The sequence below is a fragment of the Bidens hawaiensis genome, unplaced genomic scaffold, assembly GCF_021521415.1.
Source record: "Bidens hawaiensis isolate Kalapana, Puna unplaced genomic scaffold, B.hawaiensis_p1.1 tig00004774_1, whole genome shotgun sequence".
Lineage (NCBI taxonomy): Eukaryota > Viridiplantae > Streptophyta > Magnoliopsida > Asterales > Asteraceae > Bidens > Bidens hawaiensis.
This window is the reverse complement of record NW_027491298.1, coordinates 1,059,012-1,072,619: the sequence shown is the minus strand read 5'-3', so window position 1 is coordinate 1,072,619 and position 13,608 is coordinate 1,059,012. Positions and strand designations below refer to the sequence as shown.

General features: G+C 36.4%; 2 protein-coding genes across 2 annotated transcripts; both read left to right on the top strand.

Annotated features, from left to right (window-relative positions):
* Positions 1–714: 714 nt before the first annotated feature.
* Positions 715–1,191, top strand: LOC143628065 (histone H3.2-like). The gene has a single exon (XM_077097742.1). It carries the CDS (start codon positions 731–733, stop codon positions 1,139–1,141), a length of 411 nt encoding a protein of 136 aa, XP_076953857.1. The 5' UTR covers positions 715–730; the 3' UTR covers positions 1,142–1,191.
* Positions 1,192–3,309: 2,118 nt separating this feature from the next.
* LOC143628037 (uncharacterized) lies at positions 3,310–5,553 on the top strand. Its single transcript, XM_077097721.1, has 2 exons — positions 3,310–3,763; positions 3,878–5,553. Exons 1-2 carry the CDS (start codon positions 3,310–3,312, stop codon positions 5,551–5,553), a joined length of 2,130 nt encoding a protein of 709 aa, XP_076953836.1.
* The last annotated feature ends 8,055 nt before the right edge of the window (positions 5,554–13,608 follow it).

Below are 13,608 nucleotides of genomic sequence, written 5' to 3'. Positions count from 1 at the left end.
TCACTTCGATGCAAAACCTACTCCACCGTCTTAAATTCTTCCTGTCGTCATTGGACTAGTGTTGATATACCAAAGCATGTCTAGCTAACTACACGTTTGTAGTACCACCATGTTCCATAGAACTTCAGGTTGAGTGAGATTTTGGCTTAGAATGGTGGTGGATTTGGTGTTTTATACAAGTTATGCTTGAGTGTTTGGAAGCCTTGCACACGTAGCTTCAGCACAACTATATTAGCTACAATGATTTCTCTTACAAGCCAAATGCCGCCTTTTAAAATCTAATATAATATGAGTGTAATTGTAAATATTAGTATGTAATTACTTGGGAAATGAAGATGAACAGGTAGACAAGTGGCTTTCATTGATCCTAATTAGCCTTTAAAGAAAATTATAATATGTAAAGACGGGCAAAAAAGAAAGTATGAATATATTAGCTTTTTTGTTGTTGCTCAATAAACAAAGAAAAATGAATTCCAAATTCCAAACTCTTCCAGACCAAACAAACAGATCTTTAAAAAGCACACGGATAGTTATCCGGACACTCCCGTGATATCTGATCGTAGCCGTCCATTTCTCACTTCGTAATCCAACGATCCATCTCCTCTACCGCTCATATTCCCCCAAATATTCAAACGCCTTCACAAACCCTAATAAATACCAAACTTCCAAATCTCACATCATCCAAACAATCAAACAGACTTGAAATTACAAAAGACCCATCTCTAAATCAATGGCAAGAACCAAGCAAACTGCTCGAAAATCCACCGGAGGAAAGGCTCCGAGGAAGCAACTGGCAACGAAGGCTGCTCGGAAGTCAGCACCGGCGACGGGAGGAGTGAAGAAGCCGCACAGATTCAGGCCTGGAACGGTGGCGCTGAGAGAGATCCGGAAGTACCAGAAGAGCACGGAGCTGTTGATCCGCAAGCTTCCGTTCCAGAGGCTGGTGAGAGAGATCGCTCAGGACTTCAAGACGGATCTGAGGTTTCAAAGCAGTGCCGTGGCGGCTCTTCAGGAGGCCTCGGAGGCGTATCTCGTAGGGCTGTTTGAAGACACGAATCTGTGTGCGATTCATGCCAAGAGGGTTACTATTATGCCTAAGGATATGCAGTTAGCCAGGAGGATCAGAGGAGAGAGGGCTTAGGGTTTATGTTGTTTGCTTTGTTACATATTTCAATCGATGATATTATTGTATGGTGCTAAATTTTATGTTTTAATGGAATTTAAGTTAGGGTTGGCTGATGCTTTGAATTTATGTTATCACGCAATGAACTTAGATTTCATTTCAAAGTTTTGCTTACCAGAATGTTTACCAATTATCATAGACTTGATCATTTCTATTTCTTTTGGATTATTAATTTGAATTCATTTTAGATGTATTTACATTTACAAGCTTGAAGGGTTTGATTTAGACAACAGTTTGTCTCAACGTGTTGGTTACTGATACTCAGTATGCACGGGAAGACAGGTGGGTTAACCGGTATATATGGGATAATGAGCAGGTTAAAAGGTTTGAACATGCCGTTTTAAAGGTGATGCTAGTTTCCGTGTTGAAGAACCTGCTATGCTTTTAGGGTCACTCGGCCATTCCAAAGCATGCTAGTTTTTGTTGGATCCATCTTGACCTGCTCTTTAGTTCTAGTTTTAAATATGCTCGTTCTAACCCGGCGTTAATTTTAAAAGGATCCATCTTGACATGTCTTCCTTTTCTTTTTATTTTGAAAGTATGAGAGTTACTAATTCGAAAAATGAATAAGTAAATGCTCAAATCAGCATCGTTGTAAATTATAATCAAAGTGACTCGGTCAATATCGGTTAGGTTTGTTAGATACTAGCCATAAAGACAAAAAATAAATTTGCAAACAGCTAAAATAGTATTGTCACGCATATAATTTATGATATAAAAAAATTATAACATATTTAAAATGATGTTTATTTGGTTGCTAAAATCAGAGCGTTGCAGCGGCAAGTCGACACGAATTTGGCCAAAATTTGTAGGGTTAGTTACGATTCCGGAACTAAACCTAAAATAATATATTTAAAACAAAACTCGGTAACACTCGGGTATTACGACGGTTACTCCATATTGATTCGGTCAGTACGATTTAGTTCTTTATGACACCAAAAGTAAACCCAAAAATTAAATTTATAAAATAATATTTTTAAAAGCACGAAAACTTAACTTTGAAAACATACTTGATCGAAACAAAAAAAATCAAATAAAATGCTTACAACTATTATTTATGACACCGACAATACATTATAAACTAATGCATAAGAGTATGTGTAGAGGGGTAATAAATATGGAGTTTCTAGACAATATGGGGTTACGACAACACCCCTTACCCGCTACATATACCTCATTGACCACGTGTTAAAAATCTCCCTCATTTTATAGTCCTCCACTACATATAACATATAGCGCAATAAAATCCACTAAAAATAAGAAAAAAGATAATAATAAAATAGCTTGGAAAACATTAGTGGGATTTAATCTTTTATTTTCACCTTATTGAAATTATGAGAAATGAACTGGTCAGAAGGCAAGCCAGCCTTTGTTGACCTGAGCACGTGTCGGTTCGACAATCACCAAAGAAACCTTATTATACAAACAGGCCTTGAGAAATCTAATTTCACATATAATTTCGGACAAAGACTAGTTTGTTTCCGGTGATGTTTCTCCGGCGAGCCTCCCGGCGATCAACACCAACCCACTTCCGTTTCGATTTAGAAATGTATCAATACATGGTTGTGGTTACTTGCAAACACCAAGAACTTGATCTAGAAACCAAACACATATTTTTCCGGCTACCTTTAACTTAAGTAGATGAACATATTTTAATATTGATGCTGCAAAATTCCTGTTTTTTGTTTTGCTTTGTGTACAGCATAAAAACAGGTCACGTCACTAACATTGCGTTCCTAATTCCATGCCTTCTCTAATGGGAGTACTCAGCTTTAAGTTATTTATATAATTCAAAGTTTCACATGCTACTACTCTGAGCTATTTACATGATACAACTTTTTATTTGTTGTTTTCAAGTATAAATTTGTATCAATCTTGGCCCGGAGATAATGTGTTGAGATGGTTGACTACTTGACTTATTAACATTGGGTCTGGATTTGCTTATTAAACTCCCACTGAATTTGTCAGAAAGTGGCTGGAAATTTCAATAGGACACACATACAACAATTAAACCAAACCTATCTTAAGCACAAACCTAGCTTCATCCTTCTAAATTGTTTCGGCTTTTATCACAGATTATAAGCTTTTTGATTTGGCTTGAATAACCATTTCCTTGGAGTATAATTATGGATCTCTCCTTGCTGTCCACATATTTTCAACTTCAGAAGGTTCTAGCCTCTTGCACCAACATTCCAGACGGATTTCCAGAGTTCGTGTGGAAGTCAATATCCCAGACAGAAATGCAAAACAAGTTCAGTAAACCTATGACGTGGATTGGAATATATATTGCAGCAGCTTCTGTTTTCTGCATCCTACCAATGCTGGCTGATCTATTACACGGTTTCAAAAACAAAACGTTGTGGTTTTCATGTAAATATTTTACCCTGAATGCTGCTTCGCTCACTGTCATTGCTGTTGCAATGAAGCTGCCCATGGATTTAAATAACTCAATGCCAAATCCCGTGGATCAGGCTGCAAAGCTTGGAAGCATGGCATTTATGTGCATCATGATGGCTAATCTATTGCCTTCTCTAGCAACCATGGACAGTAAGGAGCTTCTCACAAACATTATAGCTTTAGGTATTTTAGTAATTACCTTGGTTGTCAATGTATGCATTCAGTTAGAAACTGGTGTGGTTACCAATTATCGACATAATTATTACAGTGTTTGAATTTATTACAATTGGTTGACAGCAATCTTCTATGTGGCTATGTTGTTGGTGTTGCTGATGATACATACATGTTCAGCTTTAATGATTCTAAACTCGAAACAAATACTGGAATCCGAATACAAAGCAGGTCATGAAAGAGCTTTGAAGGATCTGGAGTTACGACAACCAACGGTTGAGAAGCTAAAGCAGCATGTGAGTAACCATTGGATAATGACAGAAACTGGCAGTCCCCAATTTACAACTGTTTGTTCTGCTACAACATCTGCTTCTGGGGTAATATGTGTTTTAAGCACTCTCCTACATATTGTTATTATGCTTCACACAAGAACACACATGAAGGATTACGGGTCAGATTATAAGTGGTCAGTTTTAGTTATTCTCATAACACAGTTTATCGGGGTATTACTAGGTACGATTGCTCCTCTTTCTAGATGTTTTGCATCTCTAAGTTTTAAAGTGTCCATAAAATGGATTTGGAACCATTTTAGGGTGTTTAAAGTAGAGAGCTACTATACTCGGAAGTTATATGATTGGAAACAGAGTAGGATACCACTGAAACTCAGTAGGCGCAGATGCAAGATTGTCATCCAGGATCTAAAGGTTCTCATTTTAAGTCTTTGTATAGGATTTCAGAAGACGGTTGTGGTGGTATGTAAAATGATAGCATTGATCCCAATTTTCTTTGTAATCGGCATCTTATGTTGTTTTCATTGCTGGAAGTGGCTAAAGGTCATGCTCGGTGCCTCAAATAGTGTGTCAGTGGAGGGATCTGGTCAACCACAACACAATAAAGATCTTAGCCTGTATGTTCTGCAACTTCAAGATGATATGGAGCTTGCTGATAAAACGTTGACATGCATTTCGAAATCTGTGGACTGTGTGATCAAAAGGGCTGAAAAGCAACAGCCTAACAATCTCATGAAACTTCTAGAGGAATCTAGTGGTTTTGAAGAAATTGGAAAGTATGATGTTCAATGCATCCCCCCTTTAACCAAAGAAAATTACGTTGACTGCTGGAGCTTGTCGATAGTAACACTGACAACCATCGCCATGTCTTTTTCTAACATCCAAAAAACCAAGGTTGATAGGCTGTTAAGGAGTGTTAGTGAAGGCCTTACATACGTCAAACATGTGGAAGAAATGCTCAATGCTACTGATGAGTATGTAACCATTCAAAAGGCTGCTAGAACGTTGTGGCTAGAAGTTGATGTTTACCATACATGGCTAGGAAATAAGTTGCCGAACCCTGCTAATAAACTTAATACACCAAAAGAGACTGTTCAATGGTTCAGTGACACAGCTGAATACATTGTCACTGAGAATATGAAAGGTTCAGATGATAGTTCACTCTACACATCGATTTCTGCCAACTCAATGTACCGAATCACCCAAACCATCCTAGCTTCCCACCATGCCGACATAGACCAGGTTAGCCAAGAGGAACTGTTTGTGAAATTATCATCAGTAATATCTCAGATATTGGCTGCTTGTCTCACCAACTTGCCGCGAGTCATAGCAATGAAATGCCTCACAAGTGTCATAGAGAAAAGGGAGGAGAGTGTACAAACTGCAGCCCAACTTCTTGGTGAGACTATGCAGATAATCAATAGCCTTCAAGATCGTGAGCTGCCGAGTTTGAATCCGGATGAGTTGCCGTTTATTGACAAATGGCGTGAATGTTTTTTGCATCCTCCTTAAAAAACAGTTCATGTTTGCTCCTTTTGTACATTAACTTCCATTACATAATCAAGCTATTTATATTTTTGTGGGCAAGACATAAATATGTACTACGTAATCAATAATAAAAGCTAGCCGAGCCTGTGTTCTGAAAAGTTAAACAGATCAAACTCGAGTTTAAATGAAGCCTTGAATTGATTAGGTTGTTTAACACAGTAACCACATAAACTAAAAAGGAAAGGCATTGGCATAGTGCCTAGTTTGTATGCCAATATTTCAAGAACACTTTTAACCTACTAAGCCAAGATTCCATCAAAATTGACACGGAACATTCTTAGTTTTGGATTTCTCAAGCTTCAAAAGTTAACATCACTAAAACAGAGCAGGAACAAGTGGACAAATAACAAACTTTAGTACTAAGTTGATACACCAAAAGAGATTGTTCAATTGTTTATAATATAGTTTTGTCGATTATTCTCTGTTGTTACAAACTTTAGTACTAAGTACTTTTTTTTTAAATTCTTTTCGGTGTCTAGATTCATACTTTCGATTTTGATTTGACACTTTGTTAACCTTAAAACCTAAATCCAATAGATAAAACAAAGCTATTGGCTTTAAAACAAACCAAATGAAAACTAAATTGTTTTAAACCAAATAGATTATGAGATTAACAAGCAGATTATAATGAAGCTGCAACTTAAGCAAGCATAATACACTAAACGATGGGCCTTTCCAGTTAATTAGGGAGATTTACCTTACTTTAGAAAGCAAAATACTTGATGTGTAACCCAAATCAATGTTAATGCTAGGGCTGTTCACAAGCCGAGCCGAACCGAGCGAAGGCTTGCTCGTTTCCAACCGAACCGAACCGAACCGAACGACTGAAATTTGAACCGAGCGAAAAAGAAACGAGCCAAAATCGAACCGAGCATTTTTCGACCGAACATCGAGTGATTTCAAGCATCTTTTATTTCTTGTTCACTTTAAAATTTTCAATAATATAAAATTTGAAGGTTGTAAATAATTTATTTTGTAAACAAACTATTAGTCTTTAGACAAACGTATAACAGGTTGTAAATTTTTAGGAGAATGAATTTCGAAGTGAGATATAATGAACATGCAAACAAACTTTTAGTATTCTGAAAACTTGAATCGAACTAATAAAACTATAAAATTGACGAAATAGGATAAAATCAAAAGGGTTTAAAATTTTGTATACTTATATTTTGTGTGTGTTGTTTATCTTACTATTCTAATAAATAAGTATTACTATATGCCACTTGTTATTCTCTTATCAACTCTCATAATTTTTAACCCATTTTGTACTCTTTCGGGTTAACCCGCCCTACTATCCATCAGTATCATTCAATCTTTCTTTTCATTCAACCACCAAAACAAATGTCAAACCCTAATTCCCCTGCACGCACCATCCACTGTTCATCTCTTCCATCGCCACCTACACCTACGATACCGCCATCGCCACCTACACCTACGATACCGCCATCGCCACCTCCGTCTCCCACTTTCAGTTGTTCAATCAATGTATTTTCTCCGCCCCATCGCCACCTACGATACCGCCGTCTCCAACCGTCATCGTCATCTCCGTCGCGTCCGTCATCACCACCGCCGTCGCCTACCGTCATTGCCACCGCCGTCTCCTACGATATTGCCGTCACGTTTAAATTTGGAATTGGAGTCTCGAGTAGAATGGTTATGGGATATTATTTATTCATCTACTTCTAGCCTACTCGTGTTGAGGTAATCGTAATCATTGTTGTTGTTGTTGTTGTTATTATTATTATTATTATAAGAGTTTAGTGTGATTTGCAGTGCTTGTTATTATTAGGCTGTGAATGAGAATCGAATTTGGACGAATATTAGGTTGTAAACAATTTCGGGAGTACTGTATTTGAACATCAGGATCACAGTTATGTTGTATCAACACGTCATTACCGGCCCCAGAAGTTATTATGGGTAAGTGTCGTCTACCCTATTATCCTGCCGTGACAACAAGTAATTACATTTTTGTTATTTGAGTTTCGTGTTTTTTCTCTTTTGTTGTGATAAAATTTGTGATTATCACATTCTGGACCCTTGATATTATTGCAAAGTTTCAGTTTGTCTTGGAAAAGTGTGTTTGGTTTTTTATAATATTTTTTAAAATTAAAATTTAAATTTAAAATGTGACTTCATTTTTTGCAGCTCTAGATGTCTGGATTATTGTCAGCAGTCATCATTGCGTTGCAGCCATCGTGATAGTGACTTATGAATTCAAATACACTTTGAACAACTTTTATCATGTTTTGATTCACTCGACCCATTCGATCAACCCTAGAATCTGGAACCTTCAGCTACTCATCAGGTGGTGTATTGTTCTTTATAGATTTCTTTCTAAATTGCGGTTATTTGTCATATTTCTTCTTTGTTGCAATTGCAATCGGTAATTACCAGTAAAGAATTCAAGGATGTGTAGTACCTTTTTTAAAACTAATAATATGTAGCATCGTAGGGGCATGCATTGTTCGGCTTGGTTTGGTTCAATTTTGAGCCATAACCATAACCAAAACCAAAACTTTTGGTTAATCAGTTTTTGGCATTGGGTCGATTCAGTTTTGGTTAATAACATAATTTTTGTTTTGGTCTAAAAAAATCAACTTGGGCTTGAAATTTAACTTATGTCTAAATATTAGCGTGGAATAAGCGTTCTCATTGCCAGGTATGAAACTTCAGTTCATTGGCTTTCGGTTAAAATAAAACAAATTATTTTTGGTTAATGAGTGAAATACATCTTGAAGCTAATTTTGTGTTATGTTTGGCGTTCATGTTAATTATATGATGGGTGTTAATATATATTTTAAACTTGTAATTTTCAGCCCCGCTCAGTTAATTTGGTTAACAGAGGCTAAAAAAAAACATCGTAACCGATTTTCGATTAATCGGTTTCCAGTTTATTGGTTTTCGGTTATTTTGGTTTTGTCGGTTTTCCTTGACCAGTAAAAGTCAAAGAATTAAGGTGCTTATTTCAATATAAAAGAGACTATGCAGTGCATAAAAGGGGTTCTTTATTTATTTATCTTTTTTTTAGTTTTGTTTATAAAGTTGACTTTTTTTCCGTTGTTATTTTTTTTTTGCTGAAAGTAGTAAAACCCATGTAATTTAGCATTGTCTTTATTTAATGTAATATGTAGCTTTATTTATTATTTTGATATTTATTTAGTTATGACTTTATTTTGTTTATATTAATTTATAATTCTGTTTTATTTATATTAATTTATAAATAAATAAATTAACCTCTTTGCAATTAGGGTGAGGATTTGTTTCAAACACATGACAACCTGGAACATCTTTCCATGATGGAGAGAGTTTTAGGGCCGCTTCCTCAACATATGTTTATGAGAACCGAGTAAGATATTCTGAAACTTTTATATATTATATCTAGATGTGGCATTGTCGACCTGTTTACTCATAAACGGGTCAACCTGGGTTATATATTATATCTAGATGTGGCATTTTCTTTTTACAGAAATGATCCTTTATGTTTAGGTGTTATCACAATTTTTCATCCTTTGATATCACTAATCTCTGCATATTTGTAGTGCTTATTATTATTAGACTATGAGACTACTGTGAATGAGATCAGATTTGGACGGATATTCGGACGAATATCCGGACTGAGGGTGGGGATAGTGAGTACGACTGCCGACACGCTTGGATTTGGAATTGGAGTCTCGATTAGAATGGTGATGAGATATTATTTCTTCATCTACTTCCAACCTACTCGTGTTGAGGTAATTGTAATGGTTGTTGTTGTTATTATTATTATTATCGTTGTTGTTGTTTTTATTATTATTATTATTATTATTATTATTATTATTATTATTATTATTATTATTATCGTCGTTGAGCTATACGTCGCCTTGTCAAGAGTTACAAGCAGGTTTGGGCTCAAGATTCTGATTCTTGATAAACAAGGTAATCGTGACAAATACAACCACAAATGTAGTATACAAGGAAATTTTTTCTTATTTGTAGACTACTTGCGTAATGTTTGTTTTGTAATTCCTGTAATTTTAATGAAAGCTGTAATTGTATTAACAATATATGATAATTGTGTTATTGATTGTATTTTGTTTAACGTTTAAATATTGTAATTTTCATTAATTCCCTGTGTAATATACGGGTCTCAAACTAGAATATTTATATATTTGTTCATATATAATTATATATAGAATAAATTAAAAAATATTCGAGCCGAACTGAACCGAGCAGACCTTTGCTCGTTGCTTGGCTCGTTTACAAACCGAACCGAGCAGAGCGGCTCGTTTACAATCGAGCGAAAAAACGAGCTAGCATTTTCCGAGGAAATTTCGAGCGAGCGAGTTCGAGCGTCGAGCAGTTTGGACAGCCCTAGTTGATGCTGCTGGATGGGCTGATAGGAAGTTGGGCGTATTTGAGAATAAGAATAATCCCAAATCAATTGTGGACGAAAATTTTCATGTTAAATTTTGGCTATTATCAAAATTAGTTATGTTAAAAACTCAACAAGATTAAATGGATTTTTTAGCCCAAAAGAACTAGGGGTACTATCAGTTTCATATGGGCCGGCTACAATTGCAAAGCGGAAAAATAGAAAGTAGATGAAAAAAAATGACAGTACAAAAGTAACAGTTTATAGATAAACACAGAGTTAATTATTTAATATTGCACGCATGCTTCTCGCTATTCTAAATCGATTTACAAATATGCTCCAAAATACTTTGTAGCAGGTAACTATGGCGACCCATAGTACATTGAAACTAGTCAATTCCATAAACATTTTTCATATCAACAAGTCTTTAGGTTTGCTTGGGATATTTTGAAAGTTTGGTGTGTACACACAAATTTTGATTACACTTTTTTTACATGTAAAACCGTGTTTTATATCTGGAAAAACTAATGTTGAGATATTTAAGTTAGGTGTGGCCACACAACATTTTGATTACATATATATAGACTGTTTTTAATTTCTACATGTAAAACATTGTTTGTATATCTGGTAAAATTCATGTTGAGATGGTTCGTGGTGATATTTTACATTTAAAAAACATAACTTACATAATTCTACATGCAAAGAAACACATTTATACCTAATTTCACATGAAAAACATTCATTTTTACCTAAGCACATCTATACATAATTTTTTTGAACAGATTATCATTAAGTGCACCCATCCCATATATTTTACATGTGAAAAGTCACAATTTACACAATTCTACATGTAAAGAAACTCATTTTTACCTAAGCACATCCATCTAATGTATTATTTTTATAACACCAAATCTTCATTAAGTGTCCACAATATTAAATGGCAAGTTTTAAGTGAAAAACAAATATACTTTAAGTAGATAAATTCTTGCAAGTAACTTGAAATTGTTAATTTTTTAAGATATACTTTAATACAACTTTGACTACGTCAAGACTCAAAAGTATCAAAGTTTTCAGATATCACTTATGTTTATGTCCACAATTTTCTTGTTGATTCTTACTTTCACATTAATGTTCCATACAACTTTAGTTAGGTGGAGCCTCTTCTATATCCTTGGTCATGCTTGTTAAATGTCAAGGATGTCCATGCCATGCATGCCAAATGGGTAACACTGGTGTATGCTAGATCAGGCTATGAAGGAGATACCAAAGACATCCAACACATCTTATATACTCGGTTCCATCAATTGAAACTCCACTCTCGTCTCGATCGAACTTAACCCCGGATCCGTCGGATATCGAGCCGAGATACACGTTTCCAAACCGGCTTGTTTTAGAATCTTTAACGAGTAACTTTTTTTCTTTTTGAGATCCCGCCATTACCTTGATTTACTTCAATGACGAGATAATTCGTTAGTTTCCCCAAATTCACTCCTCTCAAATCGTTCCCGCATTTGACCCTTGAATGCTTTCACTTCTTCGATTTTAGAACCAGTTACTCAAAGATCATCGACATATATCATGATAATCAATATGGACTTGGTTGATTTCTTCACATATGCGTCTTGTTCCTCAGTTCATATTTTGAAACCCATCTCACTTAGGACTCCTTTTAACTTTGGGTTCCACACTTATGGAGCTTGTTTTAGCCCGTTAAATAGACTTCGAGAGTTTATACACCTTATGACTCTCTCCTTTCTTTATGAACCCATCCGGTTGTTCAACAAACACTTCTTCTAGTAAATCATTGTGTAAGAAGGCAGATTTTACGTCCATGTAATGTACCCCCCCATACTTCACTTGTGGCTAAGGCTAGAATAAGATGAACCGCTTCGAGTTTGGCCATGAGTGAATACCTCATCATAGTCGATCCTATGTCTTTGCACATATCCTTTTGCAACTAATCGTGTCTTGTACTTGTCTATCGACCCATCCTGATTTTTTTTAACTTTGAAAACCCACTTACCTCAATCGGCTTACTCCAATAGGACAAAACCATAAGTTTCCACATGTTGTTTCTCTCGATCGAATCCAACTCAGCTTTCATTGCATGAACCCACTATTTATTTTCTTTTGCTACTTATATTTTGTTAGCTTGTCGTTAATTAAAAGCATTAGATCTCCATCGAGTACATAATCGTCAAATTATCTTGGTGGAACAGACACTCGTGTAGATCGTCTAAGCATCAGACCTGCCTCCTGGACCGAAACTGAGTTGCTGTTGTTGTTCGGGTTAGATGACGAACCCGAGATGCTATTGTTGGGGCTTGATGATGAGCTCGAGCTATTGTTCGGTTCAAAACCCGACTCGTAGTCGTTTTTGTTATCGAATCGCACATTTTCCTATTCCCAATCGATAACAAAGTCTTGCCAAACACGCTCATCAACCATTTCATTCAAATTTTCAGACCAATTCCACCCTTTTCCTTAATCAAATTTAACATCTCGACTAACCATAACTTTCTTTGTAGCCGGGTTGAACAAACGAAAAGCCTTGGCGCTATGCTCGTTTCCAAGATACGCCAGTCTCTTACTCCGATGAATGAGTTTCTTTAGGTATTGGGTGGGACTTTTGCGAATGCAATACAACCAAATACCTTTAAATGACTTATATACGGTTTTTGTTCTTTAAATGCTTCATAAGGAGTCTTGTCTTTTACAGCTCGGGTTATTACTCGGTTTAGAATATACGTCAAATGTCTAACCCCTTCTCTCTACATTACTCGTGGTACATTCTGAGCCTTTCGATTTCTCCGCTCCACCATACCGTTTTGTTGAGGTGTGTACGGGGCGGTGTTGGTACATAAATGTCAGTAGTTCATAGTCTAGCGTTTGTAATCGAGTCTGTAATGTAATTATGTTTTAGTTTATGATTTTGTATGTAAGCGAAGTTGTCAACAAGTTCGCTTAGGCGAACTTGTTGAACAAGCGAAGTTGTTGACAAGTTCGCCTAGGCGAACTTGTTCAACGAGCGAAGTTACAGACAACTTCGCCTGAGGCGAAGTTGTCGTGTATTTAAGTAACCTACGGGTTTACGTGAAAGAGGTTGGTCAGTGAGTGTTTTGTTTAATCACGTGTATGTCAGCAAGTCGGTAGACGAGAGATCGAGTCTGTAATAGACGTGTTACAGGTTATAATATATAACGTGTTCGTTTGTATCGCGTGTGATTGTCTTACGTATTCTACGCTCGTAACTACCTACGCAGGGATTCCGCACCTGCGTATATAGCGATATCCCGTGTAAGATCCGTCCGGGAACCTACAATTGGTATCAGAGCTTAGGCTCGATTGTGAGGTTCGGGATTTCACGCGGGTGTAGAAAACGTCTCGTTTGACCTATTCGCGGGACACGTTTTCGTTGATATTGTGATATACTCACCTTATACAGTCATTTTCAAGCCGTTACACCGACCGGAAACTGCTAAATCGTCGAAAACAGATCTGAATATTTTCAGTGTTCTTCGGGCGAAGTTGCTGTTCTTCAGGCGAAGTTGCCGTCACTGGAAGTAGGGTTTCGGCGAAGATATAAGGTTGAGCGAAGTTATTCACAACTTCGCCTACCTCATAAGTTCGCCTAAGCGAAGTTATCCTCAACTTCGCTTACCTCCTAA